The following is a 20,561-nucleotide window of genomic DNA, read 5'->3' as shown; positions in this document are numbered from 1 at the left end:
GAAAAGAAGAAAAGGAGATAATTATTTCTCAAATACCTAAGCAGCTGCATACACTAAAAATGATGGAATGCTCTCATTTCACTTGCCATACAAACTTCAAAACTTTGTGGCCAAAACAAGAGCCATTTTTTCTCATTTTTTAACGTTAATTATCATAAATGCCTCTTTTATTCTTTTTTTTTTTCTCCTGTGATTGATATCGAGTCTCATAGCATTGTGGTCGGAAAAGATACTTGATACAATTTCAATTTTCTTAAATTTACCAAGGCTTGATTTGTGACCCAAGATATGATCTATCCTGGAGAATGTTCCATGAGCACTTGAGAAAAATGTGTATTCTGTTGTTTTTGGATGGAATGTCCTATAAATATCAATTAACTCCATCTCATTTAATGTTTTCCTTAGGTATGAAAACTTGCTAAGTGTATGGAATTTGGAATAAATAGGAATGGAAAGAACCTTGGGTAAAGGCTTTTTGTTCAGTTTACTTTAAAATGATTTAACTCCATCTAATTTTAGGGAATTCCAAGAACTTAACTCAGAAAATTACCAAATTTCAGAACTACAACAGCCAGAAAAGAGTTCATGTCTTTAAACCTGCCACCTTACCTTTCTTTTTAGTATGCCTGCTATTTTTAAGTTTCTTTCATAGTTTTCCATATCAAAAACTAAAATTGTACAGCACTATATGTTATGTTATTTATTATATCAATATAACAATTCAAAATTAATTTTTACCAGAGTGAAATATTTGTAGGAAAAAATCAGAAATAAAATTTCTCTCACACAACTAAATTTTCTTACATTCCCTTTTTCTCTGCCTGAGTTGTTATGATTTGAGGGTGAGAGGAGGGACATTGCTATAATATCTATCAAAATAACATCTGTATTTATTCTTTGGTTTAGTAGTCTTACTTCCTGGAGTCTGTTCCCAAAATAAGAAATAACATCTTCACACACTTTATTCCTCACAGCCCTCTTTGTAAAATCAAGACATTGGGAACAACCCATGATGAAACATCTATATAATGAACATTTTGTTCATTAATAAAGAGTATAGTAATAAATAAGATTTCTTTATACTACTTCAGAGTAATTTTAGGATTTACTCTTTTTAAAAAAAGCATGGTGATGCACAAAAGTGCATCTAACTTTTGAGGAAGAACAGGAGGGTAGAGATACACGCACATAAACACCCCGTAGCCAGCCAATAGCAGTGCATATCCATAGTGCCCAAATTGTGGTTTTTAAAATACCATTTCCCCCATGTACATGTTTATATTATTAAAAAAAAACAATCAGTGGGAGGATGAATTAAAAACTAATGAAACCGCTTATACTGTTGGTGGATGTGAATTGGTGCAGCCACTATGGAGAACAGTATGGAGGTTCCTCAAAAAACTAAAAATAGAGTTACCATATGGTCCAGCAATCCCACTTCTGGGCGTATATCCAGAAAAGACCAAAAACTCTAATTCAAAAAGATATATGCACCCCCAATGTTCATAGCAGTACTATTTACAATAGCCATGACATGGAAGCAACCTAAATGTCCATCGACAGATAAATGGATAAAAAGATGTGGTATGTATATATATATATATATATATATATATATATGTATATATGTATATGTATATATAAAAATAAATAATGGAATGCTATTAGGCCGTAAAAAAATGAAATAATGCCATTTGCAGCAACATGGATGGACCATGGACCTACAGATCATCATACTAAGTGAAGTAAGTCAGAGAAGGACAAATATATGATATCACTTATATGTGGAATATAAAAAAAAATACAAATGAACTTATTTACAAAGCAGAAATAGACTCACAGACATAGAAAACAAACTTATGGTTGCCAAGGGGAAGGAGGGGAGGGATAAATTGGGAATTTGGGATTACTAGATACATACTACTATATATAAAATAGATTAAAAAACAAGGACCTACTGTATAGCACAGGGGAGTGTATTCAATATCTTGTAATAAACTATAATGGAAAAGAATCTGAAAAAGTATATATATGTACACATATATGTATAACTGAATCACTGCTGTACACCTGAAGCATTGTAAATCACTTACAATTAAAAATAGTATAATAATCAAGAAAAAAAACTAATGAAAATGGTTACCTATAGGAGACTAGGAAGAATAGTGGGAAAGAGAGAGAGAGGGAAAATATTTTTTTCTGATTTCATTTTGTTTTTATAGTTTGAATTTGGAACCATATAAGTGTTTTAAAAATTAAATCTTAACATAAAGAATAAAACTATCTTTAAAAAACAAAAGCAGCCTGAAACAAATGAACCTAGTTATGTATCTAGATGGTGACATAACGGCACAGAGAAGGATTACTTCAAATAATTTTAGAATCAGTATTTTGACTGCATCTCTTGTGGGATATATCTTATAGACAAGAATAACCACAAAGGGATCTTAATGTGCATTAAGTAGTGTTATTTTTAGTAATAATGTTGGTATAATTATGTTGAAACTCATAGGAGAGAGCAAATAGTTAATGATGGCGTTATTAGGAACTGTAGTTTTCAGCATAAGGAAAAAGATACAAATTAAGAAGCTAAGTAAAAACTTGGTAATATTTGATTTAAAATGGAAAAATCAGTATGACCTCATGACTTAATTTTTTGTTTCTTAAAAACTATATTTTTCCTAGCTTTGTCCACTGAAATGGTCTAGGAGCAATGGCAAGTCAATAACGATAAATGTCCAGAAGTGCCCAGATTGTGGTCTTTAAAATACCAGTTCATACTAAAAGGAACCAGGGCTCTTTAGGGAATTGGATGAGTTCAGGTCTGGACCATTGTTTCTTACAAAAAAGCAAAGAAGCTATCAAAGACTCTTGGAGTTGTACCAAAAGAAAACAGGAGCCAACACAAAAGGGACTCCCACTAACCAAAAATGGGTAACTTTGAGCCTCAAAACGAACAGTAACTATAATAAGTTGAAACATCTAATATATTTTAAAAATCCATGAGTCCATAATGATATCTCCCACAAACCAAAGAAAGCAACTTGATCACCTTTGGAGGTTAATAGGACATCAGTTCATTATTATGAAAATTAGGAAATGAAGGCAAAGGATCAAATATTTATCTTGACTTTTCTCTGAATTGTACTTGAGTCACCAAGTAGTTAATGAAAACTTACTCTTTAGCAAAAATCCAGCTAGTTAGTGCAAATGGAATACAGAACTAAAAAAGTCATGATTTTATAGCCACTTATATGATAATGGTATTAAACACAGGTCATTAATGGTTGTTAAAACCATTAGATGAAAGTTTAACGGAAAACTTTATTTTGGACAAATCAGGCTGACTGCAGCATGAATCCATGGATCCATTTAACCATCACTGAAAGTGGTGCACTCAGATATTAAATGCCTCCTAAGTACTAGCAGCATCTATGAAATATGCTTGCCAAAATATTTCAACTTGAAAGCCATCCAGCCTGTATATTTAACTACTAGATGCAGGAAATACAGGGTGTGTATGTTAAATGACTTCATAAGGAAGATATCAGCCAAATCCTAAACATGGGAGATTCTATAGAAAAATGACTTGTTTTGTTTTACAGATAGATGTCATGGGAGGAAAAGAAGTGTTGGTCATAGTGTTGCAGGAATGGGAGGTGTTGGCGTCGGGGGTGATACTGATTCAAAAACAATTAAAAGAATAAATTGTAGTAATATGTATCTGGTTTGGATCTGGATTTGGACATAGCACTTGTAAAAAGATATTGAGGAATATTAATTTTTTTAAGAACTTAGGTGTGATAGTGATATTGTAATATTTTTTAATTTTTAAATTATGGGGTGACGTGATATGACTGATGGGGGAAGTGGAAGATACGTAGATGAGCAAGAATGGTACAAAACTGATAATTTTTAAAGATAGGTGATAGGGTTCATTAATTTTACTATGTACTTATTAAATAATATATATTTGCCTGAAACATATATCAAACCCTGACCAAGACAGTGTTTTATTCAACTTTTTGACCTCTGCCATCTGATAGGCAAATAGTGGTATTTTGTGGTAATTCCTTTTTTTTTTTTTTTTTTTGCGGTATGTGGGCCTCTCATTGTGTGGCCTCTCCCGTTGCGGAGCACAGGCTCCGGACGCGCAGGCCCAGCGGCCGTGGCTCACGGGCCCTGCCGCTCCGCAGCATGTGGGGTCCTCCCGGACCGGGGCACGAACCCGCGTCCCCTGCATCGGCAGGCGGACTCTCAACCACTGCGCCACCAGGGAAGCCCCCTATTTTTTTTAAACTTATTTTGTTTTTTTCATTTGTTGTTCCTCAGTTTGTTCCTAATTGAGTGTAAGGTTTTCTATGCACAGTGCTATGCTAAGTAAATTAGATAAAAGTGGCCTCACTTCTCCAGTAAATTGCACATTTATATGGACACACTCACACGGTGGAAATACAGGTGAGCTCAAATAATACAAGCTCTGAATGAATATTTGGGTATTTAAAACATGATACAGATTGTATTTAAGAAGAAAAGGACATGGGATAAGAGCCTTTACATCATGATGCAGTGTATTTTAAGGGAAGGATATAATTAATGTGAAAGTTGGAATTGATGGCTGAGTGCTGTGGAAACTAGTCCACTTCTTTTTCTATTTGTACTTTTTTTGTTGGCCTGTTGACCTATTGCTTGTTTTCTTGACACTTCTCTTTACCTGATTTCCCTTTTATAGGCCAATTCTTACAGACTTACTTTAGCGGCAATAAAAAGAAAGAAAGAAATTGTACACTACTCTCTAAAACCAGTATGTTCTGTAATGAGTAGGGTTAAAACTTTGGAATAAGAACATGGTCAAAACGTCTTTTAAGTGGCTGTCTGATTATATATTTGCTATAAAACTACTTATGTCTCTCTAGGTTGGCAAATAAACAAGATAAGGAAGGGGCTTTAGGAGAAGCTGATGTGATTGAATGCCTGTCTCTGGAAAAACTGGTCAATGAGCACAAGTGCTTATGTCAAATAGTAAGTTTTGGGGGTTCTTCTGCCCTATGAATTATGTTCGGTATAACTTAGTTTTTGTAAAGGTGATAAGCAATTAGGGGGTAGGTAGCTAACAAAATAATTTATTAGTGTTTTTTTAAAATTTTTTTAACCTGTTCTCACTGTTTTTTAACAGTTCTCACTGTTCATTTGATATTATTTATTACAGTGATATTTGTTTTCTATTTAGTTGTTACTGACTTCTATAAACTATCTTTCATGATTTCAAAGACTTTAGGTTTTCCTTTGTTTAAGACATTGCTGACAGGACCTGTAAGCTATACAAACATCATGCTATAAATTTTATAAAATGGTAAAAGTATAAATACAAAATTTATACTTAGGAGAAGTTTATAATGAATTTTAAAAAATTATATCAGGAGAGTTATCATACAGTCTTGAGAAGATGGACTGAGGATTTAATCATTTATTCTGGTTTCAGAAAACGATTGTTAGGCTGTCAATCGTAAAAGATGGTTACTGGGAGCTCCCCGGCAGTCCAGTGGTTAAGATTCCACACTTTCATTGCCAAGGGTGCAGGTTCGATCTCTGGGTGGGGAACTATGATTCCACAAGCTGTGCGGTGCAGCAAAAAAAAAAAAAAAAAGGGCTTCCCTGGTGGCGCAGTGGTTGAGAGTCCGCCTGCCGATGCAGGGGACACGGGTTCGTGCCCCGGTCCGGGAAGATCCCACATGCCGCGGAGCGGCTGGGCCCGTGAGCCGTGGCCGCTGAGCCTGCGCGTCCGGAGCCTGTGCTCTGCAATGGGAGAGGCCACAACAGTGAGAGGCCCGCGTACCGCAAAAAAAAAATTAAAAACCAAAAAAACGATGTGTACTGCCATAAATTCCCTGGTATAACAAATTAAAACTTTCTGCGATTTTTTATAAGTAAGGGTATTTTTCTTCTGTAAGTTCAGTTTTGTCAGTGAGTTTGTTTAAAATTTAACTGTTAACTTCTTGTGTCATAATCGCTCTCAAAACTTACAGATATAATCCATAAAATATTTCCACTCCTAGGTACATACTAATGTAGTGATCATTGCAAAGGTGTGTTTTGTAAGTTGAAGCAGGTGCTTCATATCATTAATTTAATGGGTTAATTAATTTTAAAAATTTTTTTAATTAAAAAAATTTTTTTTGGTTTAATTAATTTTGATTCGCCAGTAATTATATCTTAATGGTTTATGAATAAATTTTTGTAGAGATCTTTTAGTTTTAATCTTTAAGTCAAATAAATTGCTGTTTTTAAGGAACCTTGTTCAGCAGTCTTGGGATATGGAAAGAAAATTGACAAGTCCATTAAAAAAGGCCTTTATTGGTTGCTACATATCATTGCAAGAGACTTTGATGCCTTAAATGAGCGCATCCAAAAAGACACAGCAGAACAACGTGCTCTTGAGGAACAAGAGAACCGAGAGCGGGCTGAGAGAGTACGAAAATTACGAGAAGAAAGGTAGGTAGATTAATTTTGTAGCACAGTGCATATGAAAAATCAAAAACACCACACTTTTATTAATAATTTTTTTAGTTTTGTCTATTTAGGTTCCTCTTTTTGTATGAAGGAAGATACTAGGTAAATTTTTTATTTCTGTAGACCTGCACAAGTTTGGTTGATAGGGTTCTAAGTTTGGTTGATAGCACAATTGGCATCTAGTGGGAAGAGGCCAGGGATGCTGCTAAACATTCTGTGATGCACAGGACAGTTTCCCATAGCAAAGAATATGTCAGTAGACTGAGAAATCCTTCATTAGTCCCAGCAAAGATAGAAGGTAAGCAGTTAGTGGATCAGCCAGCTGAAGCAAACTCTGATCTTCAACACTAGTTTTGTCTGAAAGTGGACTAAATTGCACTATCTCAGGTTTTAAAATATGTTTTTAAAATTATTTTAAAAATATGTTGCCTAAAGGGAAATTTTAAAAATAAGTTTAGCAAACCCTAAATTAAAAAAAAAATGTTTATGTAAATTCTACCACAGAATCAGTTATAATAATGTTAATGCTGGAAGAAAGTACTCAGATTTGATTAGAAGTTGAATTTACTTCTTAATCCCAAGATTTCTCTTTCTTTCTCCACTTACATGGCAGGGGAGGGAAGAAACAAAAAGATTTCTAAGTGAGCTCCTGTGAGATCCAAAGTGGTCTTCCATCTACCTAAGTAATATTGGCCTTCCATTTACTTTAACAGTTGCAGTCTGGTAGGCAAGAACTCACTAACTGCCCTTGGTGAGGTGCTCCTTTATGCTGTCAAGGAAATCCTCTGATTACTGGTATCTTTCATTTAATTCAGAGATAGGACTTAAAGGAAAATATTTGGAGAGATAACTCTTCTGTCCTCAAGGGCTCAATAACATGAGTAGGTCAGTCATCTCAGTCTCTCTTGATAACAATATGAGGTTTTAGTTCCTATGAGAATCTTTATTTTCTATTCTAGTGTATATTTTCATGATATAAAGCTCAGTACAACCAGTCATTCATACAAATATGCCTTCCATGTATTTATAAAAATAAAATATATGGCCATACTTTTCTAAAGCCTTCTTTGCTTTTTCTCTACTTAGAAGAACAAAAAGAACAAAAAAAATTGAGCTGGGTAAAAGAAATCTAATTAGTATTTTTTTTCAAGTTTTTACTTTTTCCATAAAGATATTCCAGGTCATGTTATGGCAGGCTTTTCTGGTACCCCATTCCCCTTTCCTCCTTTCTCCTAGCCATGCCACTTGTGGTCTGAGTCGTCTTCTGTTGAACAGAGACTGCATAATTAAATTTAGACAGGAGTAATTAAAAAAAAACTTTTTATTGTTAAATACAATCTAATAGGTTTGGATTTTTTGTTGGTTTGGATATTTTTGAAAAAACAGTAAAACAAGCTATTATTGGTATCTGAAAATAGTATATTAATACCAGATACCTGAAATTGCTTACTAATAAATGAGTAACATTAATGACTGTTGGGACTTCCCTAGTGGTGCAGTGGTTGAGAGTCCGCCTGCCAATGCAGGGGACATGGGTTCGAGCCCTGGCCCGGGAAGATCCCACATGCCACAGAGCAACTAAGCCCATGCACCACAACTACTGAGCCTGCACTCTAGAGCCCGCAAGCCACAACTACTGAGCCCGTGTGCCACAACTACTGAAGCCCGCACGCCTAGAGCACGTGCTCAGCAAAAAAGGGGCCACTGCAATGAGAAGCCCACACACTGCAATGAAGAGTGGCCCGTGCTCACCACAACCAGAGAAAGCTCGCTCACAGCAACAAAGACCCAACGCAGCCAAAAATAAAAATAAAAAAAAATAATGACTGTCCTGTAAGTATGTTTATATACAGAGTGCTTTCACATATATTACTTTACCTGAAATAACCCTATGAACTATGTATTTTATCCACATTTATGGGAAGGCAGAGGCTCAGGTATCCAGATAGATATCCAAGGTCACAGAAGTAGTAAATTGCAGATCTCTAAATTTTGGCTTCCTAGGTTCAGAATGAAAGTATATATCTTTCCATCATAGAACTTAATTAATAAGTGCTGTAGTAATGGACATTGACATTGTTATACTATATACTATTATTATACAGTCTCATTGCAGATCTACAATAGTTATGTTCCTATCTTCAGCTGCTTCTTTTAGTAACTTATTACCTTCATCTATGGGGCAACATTAGCTTTAAATCACAGAGTAATAAAATTCTCAGTAGTAACTAATATACAAAAACTTATTTAATCTAAGTGATATAGGGCAGCTTATTTCTATAGCCTCTTCTACTTATGCAAAGCAACAGTTGTTATCTAGTTCATTTATGATATATAACTAGACACAGCTCTTAAGATGAAGGTTAACAACAGGACTTATTTATCTGGTTAACATCAGTGAAGAGGACAGCATTTGTTTGGGAGGGTAATTAATAAATTGATAAATATAAACCCTCGTTACATAGGAAAATAATTAATATGCATCACTGATGTTAAGAACTCAATCATAGGGAATGTCATTTTTGTCAGCATTTCTTTTTTTTTTTTCTTTCTCTCTCTCTCTCTCTCTCTCTTTCTTTTTGGCTGCGTTGGGTCTTCATTGCTGCGTGCAGGCTTTCTCTAGTTGCAGCCAGCGGGGTCTACTCTTCCTTGTGGTGCACAGGCTTCTCATTGCGATGGCTTCTCTTTGTTGTGGAGCACAGGCTCTAGGCACGCGGGCTTCAGTAGTTGTGGCACATGGGCTCAGTAGTTGTGGCTTGCCGGCTCTAGAGCACAGGCTCAGTCGTTGTGGCACATGGGCATAGTTGCTCTGCGGCATGTGGGATCTTCCCGGACCAGGGATCGAACCCATGCCCCCTACCTTGGCAGGCAGATTATTAACCACTGCACCACCAGGGAAGTCCTGTCAGCATTTCTTTCTTTTAAAATTCAAATGATTAATCTTTACATGGGGATAGTGGCCTGTTACCTGCATAAAGATATCTGAAAATCTCTCAGTAATTCAAAGCCATGTCCAGATGTTTAAATTACTGAATTCAATAGCCTTAAACCTATTGGAAATGTTCTTAAACATGGTTCAGCATTTTCTCATAAGGAATTCCGATTTTTTTCCCTCAAACAATAGAGAACAAAGAGAGCGAGAGCAGGCTGAACTCGATGGAACCAGTGGTCTGGCTGAGTTGGACCCAGAACCAATTATTGTTAATCCTTTCCAGCCGATAACATCTGTAATCATTGAGGTATGGATGGTGGCAAATGTAATTTTTATGTCTTAAGTTATAAAGTTGGAAGTTCAGAAAGGAGGCAGGGAGATAGAAGTATTTCACCAGAGGTTGATTATTTGTAAAAGAAATTAAATGGGGGAGATGGGTTAAAGGTTTGCTGCTTTTTCTTCCTCTTCAAATTTACCTTCTGATCTAGTATAAAAAGGGAAGATGACTTCAGAATTAACTGAGAATGAAAATAAAGATTGAATGTAGCAACTATCACAGTTACTGTTCTGATAAATTTTTTTTGTCACTTATTTCATATGATAATAGTATGTTGACTCATATTTACATTATCTTTATCCCTGTATTGCTATTACTATCCCTTTACAGTAATATTTAGATGCTTATGGTGCATTATAGTACATAAATGATTTTCTAGTTATTTTCCTAGGATACTTAATGTTTGAGACTATAATAAATCCTCTTATATCTGAATATTATTTATTTTAATTTTAAATGTCAGAAGTTTTACCAAAATTAATGTATAGATTTTAATCATGAAGAAGTTATGGGGTTTTATGTGTGTGTGTGTGTGTGTGTGTGTGTGTGTGTGTCCATCCGTCCGTGTCTGTCTCTCTGTGTCTTCGTTTTCATTTGCTGCTGGTGTTTGGAGTTTGCATTGGCCCTGCTTTAATCACCTTCAGCAGCTATGCCTCCTCAGTGGCAGAGCTTCCTAAATCTCCTCTCCGTTCCCTCAGAGCTTAATGTGGCAGGTGGCTTGCTGGACCCGCCTGTATGTCCTCTATTCCTCTTCCCTGTCACTGCCTCCTTCCACACAGGTACTCATCCGGAAAGGTGGATGATTATTTCTTCCTTGGGGCTGCTGCTGAGGAGGGAGGCAGCTCCACAGGTAAGAAGATGAGTGTAGAGTTTTTGGTGTTGCTTTGTGTTTGCAAAATAGTTGGTAATATGAGATATTTGGTCTGAAGTTAGTTAGATACTAGAAGGTTAGCTGTATTTAATCTTTTAATTAACCCCATTACATTTACCTTATGCGTGTACTTTTCTAAGTATAGTAAAGCAGTCTTAATAACTTGAGCTATTGTTTTGTGTCCATACTATTAAATATTGTGTTTGTCAAGTTTTATATTCTTTTAAAAATATTGGTAGAGGAAAAGAAAATCAAGTTTGGTTTTTTACTTTGAAACATTGATTTACTCTATATGTGTAATAAAGCTCACCTTATAAATAATGACCAATTATTTTATAGTACCATGGTTGTAAATTACTTGGAAGGCCTTAGCACTTCTACCAACATTGTATTTTTCACGATATAAAGATATGAACAATACTGGTATGCAGCACAGAATATCTTATATTGAAGTCCCTGAATTAATTAGTGGCATGGGGAAAGTACAGTTATTATGCTTTTAAAATACAGTAATTTTAAGAAGATCATCAGTAAAGGAATGAAATAAATGGAAATAAATTATCCATAGTCTCTTTTTTACCAGGCAAATTTTCTTTTCTTCCCCATAAAACTTCTCCTTTAAAATATTACCTTACATTCATTCCTTTGATTTTATCACAGACAATAAAAATGGTGAGGTATTGGTTCCAGAATAGACAAACAGATCAATGAAACAATAGTAACAAACCAAATTATATATAAGCATTTAGTGTAAGATAGATGTGGCATTTCAAATCTGGGAGAAAAGGATATTGGGACAACTGAACAGTCATTTGGAAAAAAGTAAAATTATTGAACACTGTATACCAAATTAAATTTCAAAAGACTTAAATGTATAAAAAAAGAAGCCTTAAAAATACTCACAGAATAAAGTTAGACATTGGTATATACTTGGAGGAGGTTGAAACTTTCAAAGCAGGACAATGAGGCCACAAATCATAAAGTGAAAAATCGGTAGATCATATTATATTCAGTATTTAAAGAGATGTTCTACAGAGTTAAAGACAGAAAAAAAACCCAAGCTAATCCTAATGAAAAATATTTGAGACCCAGGGAACAACAAAAAAAGAACCCTTAAAATATTACTGTGTAAATAATGAGACTAGTAGAAAAATGAGCATTGGGTTATCATGGGTAGTTCCTTAAAGAAAAAATTAAAATGGCAATAAGCATATTTAATAACTTATCTTCAGTTGTATTGATAATAAAAATATTCAATGATAAATCAAATCAACACTGAGGTAAAAAATATTTATTAGTTTGGCAGAGATGTAAAAGATTGATAATGATTAAAAAAGCATTAAAAGGATGTCACGGGGAGGACTTCCCTGGCAGTCCAGTGGTTAAAACTCTGTGGTTCCACTGTAGGGGGTGTGGGTTCGATCCCTGGTTGGGGAATTAAAATCCCACGTGCCGAGTGGCGAGGCAAAAAAAAAAAAAAAAAAAAAGGGAAAATACACTCTCTCAACCCTTTGCCTGTGGTGTAATTTTACTTTAGTTTTTCTGAAGGAAAGTTTGTAGTATGGCACATTTAAAACTGTGCTTACTCATTGATCCAACAGCTTGACTGTTAGGAATTTATTCTAAAGAAGTAATTCAATGATTATATTTCTTATAATAGTGAAAGGTTGAAAATCTCTTCTTTGTCCATTGATTAGGTATTGGTAAAATAAGATGATAGAACCATTCAAAACGATTATATAATTGATGAAAGTAGTAATGGCTTACACATATAGCATTATATAATATTTTCATAGCTAACACTTTACTATGTATGTGTCATGCAATATTCTAAGCACTTTATAGGTTTATTGACAAAGAAAGAAATGTATATTTTTAAATTAAAATTTCAATTCTTTGTTTAAAAATTTACATAAATATGTATATATAATCAATCACATTTATGTATGTTTGTGGATGGTGTATGTCTGTACATGTGTGGGGTAGGCAAAGAAAAGCACCTCTTTGTGACTATACGTCAAACAGTGGTCATCTCTAGATTGTGGAACTACTGGTCATATTTGTTTCCTTTCTTTATACTATCTCTGTTTTCTGAATGTTTGACAATTAGCATGCTTTAATGATAGATTCAACAAATAATTTTTAATAGAAATATCACATTGCCTGAAAGTTACAGAATGCTCTTGGATTATTTGATTTCTCCCTTAAAACTATCTTAGATATGACTATTATATTAACAATGATATATTTCATTTTTGGCAGAATGAAAAAAAACTTGAAAGAGAGAAAAAGAGGCAAAATGTGGAGGAAGACAGTGATGGCTGTCCCCTGAAACATAAAATGGAGCATGAGCAAATAGAGACACAGAGCCAGATCAGTGACAGTAGCCAAAAAAACAATGGGTTTGGAATAGTAGAAAATTATAAGGAGGCATTAACACAGCAGTTGGAAAATGAAGATGAGACAGACCAGCAGTCATCAGAATCAGGTGATAAATCTAGTTATTAAAATATATATATATTTATTTTTTTTATATTTATTTAATTTATTTTTAAGTTTTATATATTACATATAACATAAATAATATATATAAAACTTAAAAATACCTCTTTCATTTGTCATGATTATTTTCATAAAAAATGTATCGCAAGACTTTTCATCTCCAAATGCATTATTTATCATGGTTTTCTCTTGAATTTTAGGTAATCATTAGTTTGCTAATTTATGTTTTTATTCATGATGCCTTAAAATCTAGTCCTTTGTAACTTAAAAGAATTTCAGCTGAAAATTCATTTTCAAAAATTTGGAATATTGCACAGCCCCAGGAATCTTTGGAACATATTTAAAACCTTTAAAGCTTTTGGAGGTTTGTTTTGTTTTTCTTAATCCTCATAATGTTATGATCAGCATCAATTCCTTCATTTGCTTGTTATTTCTATAGGATGCAGACATAATCAATTGAACATTTTGAAAGTTTTATCAAAGCCATATTACTCTTATTTTAATATTATACAACATCTTCAATTCATAATTATTTTACTTTTTCTAAGTAGTTGTGTAATTTAACAGGAAGTTCACATCTTTTGGTATCATAGAGAGAGCCTCTGCCTTTGGACTCAAGACATCCTGGGGTAGCATCCAGACTTTCTCACCTACTAGATATATGTTACGTTATATAGTATTCTTCAGTCTTCGTTTCCTCTCTAAAATGGGGTTGTCATCTTTTTTTTCACCAGGCTTTTAGGTTTACTTATAATAAAAGTAACCCTATGGTGTTCCTAGCACAGGGCCTGACACATGGGAAATACCCAATAATCATTGCTTCCTTGCCATTCCTAGTTAGCAATATGGTTCCATGGTATATAAGAATTTTTGTACAGTATCAAAGAGTTTATGAAAATAAGATCTCAGTCCCTGAGCTGCAGATTAGCTCAATGGATATTTTGCTATATAGAAATAATTAGATTTGAAAGTTATAGTTTTGTATTTGGGAAGTTAGGGTAGCCACATTTGTACACATATCGCTCTATCAACAGTGTAAAACAAAAAGTAGACTTAAAGTGGCCTCTCAATATATTGGAAGAACTCTTTCAAACACTAATATGTTGTTAAAGAACAAAATGATTTGGTAGATGATTTGAAAATATTATTTAACACAGCACTATGCTATTTACCATAGCAGTCCTCGGGTACATTATTCTCATTATACAGAATAGGAAACCAGGGCCTTGGAGAGGTTGAGTAATTTAAGATCATACGTCTCATCTGTGGCTGTACTGAGACACACTTCCCTCAACTTCAGGTCCTCTGCTTCGTATCCTATGCTTGTCCATGACCCTGTTCTACTGCCCATCCGAAAGTACCATATGGTTCTGGAGGTTCTCTTTCCTTTCTCCCAGCTGTAAAGCTTACAGCTTTAATTGTAAAAAGATGTCTCTGTTTCTATCTAGAGTAAAATGTCTCAAGTGATACTAATTTACTTAGAAAAATAATGTTTCTAAATATATTTGTATTTCTCATTGCTTTATAGGTTTCATAGATGTTGGCTGCTTGTTGTGTAACAGATAATTTCCATTTTAGAAAATGTATTGTATATATAAATTTAGCAATTTGGGATTGTCAGTGAAAATATTTCAGTGACTGTGATGTTTGGTTATTTAACTACTGTGCCATCCTGGTTCACGTTGTTAAAGTTTACATGTTAACAACACAGATGCACTTAAAATGTTCATATGTGCTTAAGTGAGAATCTGTAAATAGTTATTTTTAGAAAGATTACAAATTCAATTCTGTAACGTCTAACAATGTGAGTTTTGGTTACATATATTTATATTGGGCGTATCTTATTTGGGGGTTATTTTCATGGATAATGTGTTTAGATTTGATTGGGGTGTTTTTTCACATTTCAAAGGATTATTTTTGGACTTATACCTAGAATCATTCTGTATATCCTACTGAGACAAACCAATTCCTCTCCTTTTTCTCCAGGTCATTCTGAGTTTCATGGAAATCCCTGCAGTTAGATAATTCCATTTACTTAGTATGATATTTGGGGAAAAAAATATTACTTTTGGAAATACCGACTTTTTTTGTATTCCAAATCACCTTTCATAGAACTTAAAATATGGCTTTTTGCCATTTGTGTCATATTCATCAATCATCAATCCAATAAACCATCACTTAAAAATTTATTCTTAGTAAAGGCAAGTTCACAGTTCATTATTGGTAACAATTTTTAAGTTGAATTGAAGATATATTCCTATGGTAATAATAATATCAATATTCTAATTCTGTTCTTTAGTTTTTATTATAGAAGTAACTTCTTCACAGAGGCATAAAGTTTCATGTTTATATTCTTACAGATAACAGTAAAAAGAAAACTAAGAAGCTAAGAATGAAAAGGAGCCACCGTGTAGAACCTGTTAATACAGATGACTCTGTTCCTAAGAGTCCAACGCCACCCCCACCTCCTCCTCCTGGTGAGTTAATTGATGTTGATACTGAATTTAGAAATACTGCTTTAAACATTGAAGAAAAAGAAAGAAATTATGCAGTTTTCATTCAGTATATTTATTATCTTGTGAATTGTGAAAAAGGTAGAATTTTTTGCTCCATCTACTTTGTTCAGAATTTATCAACGTAAATATCTGTTGCTTTTTTTTTCAGAAAAAATGTTTTATGAAAGTAAAAAAATAAGTAAAAATTAATAAGAAAACTTTACCTAAGCACTTCTTATAATGGATTCAAGTCCTATTTGAAATATCAGTACCCAGATTGCTAAAAGGAATTTAAGGAATGGATGGCTAACATGAGCTTTTAAAAAATTAGATCTTTCATCCTGAAAGTTAACATTTGAAACCAAGATGTGTGAGTGTTTCCATTATATTTCCAACATTCATGCCGACCTTCTAAGCTGTTACGAGGATTAAGTGGAATACTGCATATAAAGCACTGGGACATACTAACTGCACAATAATCGTAATTTTTTAGCACTGGGCATAGTACCTCACATACTCAATAAATATCAAACGTATATATTTATAGTTTCCTTTTAGCCCTGCTAGAAGGCTTTAGATGGTAACATTTTCCTTTGAGAATTATTTTAAGACTCATTTCTAGTATTCCATTTAATAAGTGTACATTTCTTTTAGTCTCTGTTGGGGGTTAGAATAGTAGCCTAAGGTTATTTATGATGGTAGTGAGGATGCTTATATTTTTAATGAAAGGTAAATAAAAATTTTAAGCAGATATTACCAACCTATAATTACATTTTTAAATAGAAGCCATTTAAAATGGGTTTATGGTTATTCAGTACTGCATCATTCAGTATATATGAATTGATATTGAAGTTATATACATTCCTGTCAAGAAAGGGATCCTCTCAACAGACCTAAAGAGATATTGTTTAACAGTGTTTTTAAATGTTTTTCTTTTTCTTTAGTTGGCTGGGGAACCCCCAAAGTCACTAGACTTCCAAAACTTGAGCCTCTTGGTGAAACACGTCATAATGGTAATGCAAAAGGATCAGTTTTCAAAGCTCTACGTATCACATTCACTTTTCTTTACCTCATTACTTCAACAAACTTTTACTTTTGGAAGCCTTTCAAATCCACAACCATCCTTTTTCATTATACTCCACTTTTTTTCATTTATTTATTTTTTTATTCTTAAGTGCCCTTTGCCTCTATATAATTTGATTTGACCTTTACCTTAGAATACAGAGGTAAAGACCGTCAGAGCTTGTGTTTATCCATTATATATTAATGTAAATAGTTGTGAAAGGGAAAGAGTTTTAAATATCTTAAATATGAGACAGTACATTTATAGTGTTAAAAACTTCATTGTCCTATATATGCTCAATATACTCAATGATAATGTCGCATAATTGTTCTTTCTCTGCTTCTAATGATACTCAGCTGCTGTATATTACAATGAAGTAAAGAGTAACACAGTTTGTAAGATCAGAGACCAAATCAGTAAGCCAAATAAAGTTCAGCTAAATAGAAAGTTACTAAAGGCTTCATTGACTAAAGAAAACACTTTTTTTTGGATGAAATTAACACAAGGTTTAGTACAGCCAGTATAGGGCATAAGAACTTCACCTGGAAAACCAAAGAAAGGACAGTTGGGAGTAGAGAACTGCCTTATACAATAGGCAGAAGTTCTGATTTCAGACCATCAGCCCAGATTCTTTTAATAAAATATTTCTAAAATGCAGAAGGATAATTTTATATATATATATATATAGTAACTCAATAAACTTCTTTATCAAGAACATTTCATTTCCTTTCTGATAGCTCTGTTTACCTGATCTAGAACTTGGTTTCCTAAGAAGACCCATTTACTAGGGAAAAAAAAAATCAGAAGTTTAATCTTTAGAAAAGCCTTATATATAATTTGAAATTATATTGAACTGTATAAAATATTTTATTCAAAAAGTATATAAATTTAAATGTGCTGGTTGCTTTCTTTTTCTGAATACTGTGTCAATAATGAAATATTTCTTCATAATCATTAGTGAAAATTAAAAGGTTTTTTTCAATTCTAAAGACAGAAAGTTTGTCCTTAGACCATATCAAAATTACAGTGAAATCACATGTCTTTTTGGTTGCTGACTTTACATCATGATGTTTTTATTGACTATAATAGGTTAATTCCTGTTTTATTACACTCTGAAATTGTGTATGCTAGACTGCATTATCAGTTTAAATATTCACTGTGTTGTTAGAAACAATTAGATAATGCTAATATATGTGTGTATAAATACATGTGTGCATGTGTTTATACACAGATATATTAGCATTACCTAATTGTTTCTAACAACACAGTGAATATATATAAATACACGTATATAGAGAAAAATATTAATTTCTCATATAACAGGTACTATTTTTTCTTACTGAATTGGGCATCCAACAAACAACTGTTTTGTATCTGACACCACCTGAAACATTGGTGATGCCAAGATGAATAAGACGTAAATTCTACTTTTCTGGGGATCCTAGTCTAACAGAAAAGATAATACTCCAGCTTACTATAGTATATGTGACAATTCACAATATATGGTAAAAGGTTCTATGGTGTGTAATTGGAGTACTGTGCACAAACTGCCTAGACAGTGAAAGTGGTATTAGGACTGGCTCTTTGAAGAATGAGAAGAGTCAGTAAGTAGAAGGAACAGACTATTCAGAGGTGGAGAGGTGGGAAAAGACATCGCTTATTTGGAAAATAGTATGAAGTTACTTGTGACTAGAGCTTAGGTTCATGTGGGTAGAATGGATAAGAAAGAGGAAGCTTAAAGTTATAGAGAGTGCTGATCTTTGAATTATGGCTTATAGCCAGATTGTTTAGGGCCTCACATGTATGTTAAGATGTCTGGACTCACTATAATTTTACAGGAGACACTATACATTTTTAGCAGAGAAATAGTATTACAAGGTTTATTGTTTAGGATAATAATTTTTGTCACAATGTAAAGTATAGGCTAGATTGTGGTCACACCTGAAGTAAGGATCCCAGTTAGAAGCTGTTGCAGTAGTCAGAGTGAGAAGTGAGGATAGAATTGGAATTGAGAATAAAAATGTATGCAAGGAATATATGAACAGTTATAAGTACTATATAATGAATGGATGTATGGGATAAAAGGAGAGAGGAACAGGAAATTATTTGGCTCAAGGAGCTAGAAGGTTGGTGCTATTTCTAAGACTGAAAATACATGAGGAGGAAGGAAACCTGCTCTGGAGGTGTCTGTAGGCTTATCTATTTGAAAATTTCTATAAGCCAGTACAAATAAGATTCTGGAGCTCTGGAGAAAAGGGACACAGGTGGGTGGGAGGGTATGTAGGTAGTTTGTTTGTTTTTTCAGTTGTCATCGCACAATAGGAACGCTTTGTTCTGTAATAGGTTACTGAATGAATGCAGTTGAAAGAATGATAGTTTCCTGTTTCTGAGGGAAAGTATGTAGAATAAGGAGAAAAGAACTAATGGTAGCATCTAGGGGGAACATTATAGTTAGAAGCAAGTAAAAAAGAGGTTGAAAATGGGCTAAAAAGGTTGTTTTTTGTTTTTGCTTTGTTTTTCTTTGCTTTCCTGTATTTATTTTTAAATTAGAACTCCTGGGAAAGAATTATAATCAGTTAAGTTTAAGACCACCATTGTTCTAATATATCAGTTAATTTTAAGTATGTATCAATAAACTTAACTTTTCAGAGCAAAGAATTAGACATCCTAACTTCACAAGTTTTTAAATATCTGTATTATTATTTCTTATAAATTTTAAGGCAAAGTATACCTTATCTAGGTAAAAAAAGATGTACAATCAACTCTGCTTTCATTAACGGAGAAGAAAGTAGGTATAATAAGTTTAAAATTTTAATTAAAAAGCTTAAATTAGTTTTTAGTGTTTATCACGAGATTTTCATCTGAGATGCTGATAGTTGCCAATTTTATAATCTCATTCTCTTCTCTTCCCTAACTTTGTACACATTTATTTGAATGTGGTTGATGGCAAGTAGACAACAGATACATGACAAACAAGGGTAAATAATTAAAAGTTAACTACATTTGGGTTTGGCATTTAAAATTTACTGAGATGAAAAACAATTTGTTGTAGTCAAATTAGGAATTAAGGCAGATTCTTATTTGTTCTTTGATTAGAGACATTTACCTTGATGGCAATTTAATTTTATTACTTTTCTAATTTCTTTTATTTTCTGTAAACTTCACTCTGTGTAACAGGTAAGACAGATGCATTCTTCACTTTGTAAATACTCTCAATCGGTACTTTATCAACATGTTACGTGTTATACATTATGAGAAATAAATCCAAGATTCTGCTAGCCAAAAATACCAAGTGCAAAACTAAAGAATATTTTCAAATCTTAAAATATGAATCAAGATTAAATTTTGTATGTTAAAAAGTTTGAAGCCCTTTATAAAAATGGGTGTCAATTAATTTGGTCATATCAGTTGGGCACTATGATCAACTTATATCCCCTACATTTAAGGCAATAAGAAACCTATTTTGTGTAGAATTGGTTTAATTCTGGCAGTTAAATACAGAATCACATTTAATCAAAAGAAACTTTTTCTTTGTGATGATTAAATTAAATCAAATACAGAATTAAATTAAATACAGAATTATTCTGAAATAATACAGAATCAACTGCAAAAAAAATAATTTCTTGGGAGGGAAAAAGATACTTCTTGCCATGTGTATGTGATTTATCTTTTTAGTAGGGTACTTTTAAATTCCAGAAGTAAAACATAATAGAAACGGTATTCATTCTGGTTTAATCTTGAGTTCTGTTATGTGTTATAATTCTCATTAATTTTGAAATCAAGAAATTAGAAAAGGCATACTTTAAATTTATCAAATAATTGTCTGTGTTATAATTTTAATTATAGCAATA

General features: G+C 33.2%; 1 protein-coding gene across 4 annotated transcripts in view; it reads left to right on the top strand.

The window, feature by feature from the left end:
• The window catches only part of ARL13B (ADP ribosylation factor like GTPase 13B), a 75,251-nt gene that overhangs the window by 48,342 nt on the left and 6,348 nt on the right, over nt 1–20,561 (top strand). For 3 of the 4 annotated variants that reach the window (XM_033433357.2, XM_049709702.1, XM_004272632.3), the window contains 6 exons: nt 4,917–5,022; nt 6,290–6,492; nt 9,635–9,749; nt 12,913–13,138; nt 15,513–15,629; nt 16,592–16,660. In XM_033433357.2, the coding sequence (XP_033289248.1) occupies nt 4,917–5,022; nt 6,290–6,492; nt 9,635–9,749; nt 12,913–13,138; nt 15,513–15,629; nt 16,592–16,660 (836 nt within the window). The remainder of the gene's footprint in view (nt 1–4,916; nt 5,023–6,289; nt 6,493–9,634; nt 9,750–12,912; nt 13,139–15,512; nt 15,630–16,591; nt 16,661–20,561) is intronic. The other variant, XM_033433356.2, reaches the window with a different exon arrangement.

The sequence above is a fragment of the Orcinus orca genome, chromosome 5 (genome assembly GCF_937001465.1).
Source record: "Orcinus orca chromosome 5, mOrcOrc1.1, whole genome shotgun sequence".
Taxonomy (NCBI): Eukaryota; Metazoa; Chordata; class Mammalia; order Artiodactyla; family Delphinidae; genus Orcinus; species Orcinus orca.
Note: the sequence above shows the minus strand (reverse complement) of the source record. Positions and strands in the feature narration are given on the sequence as shown.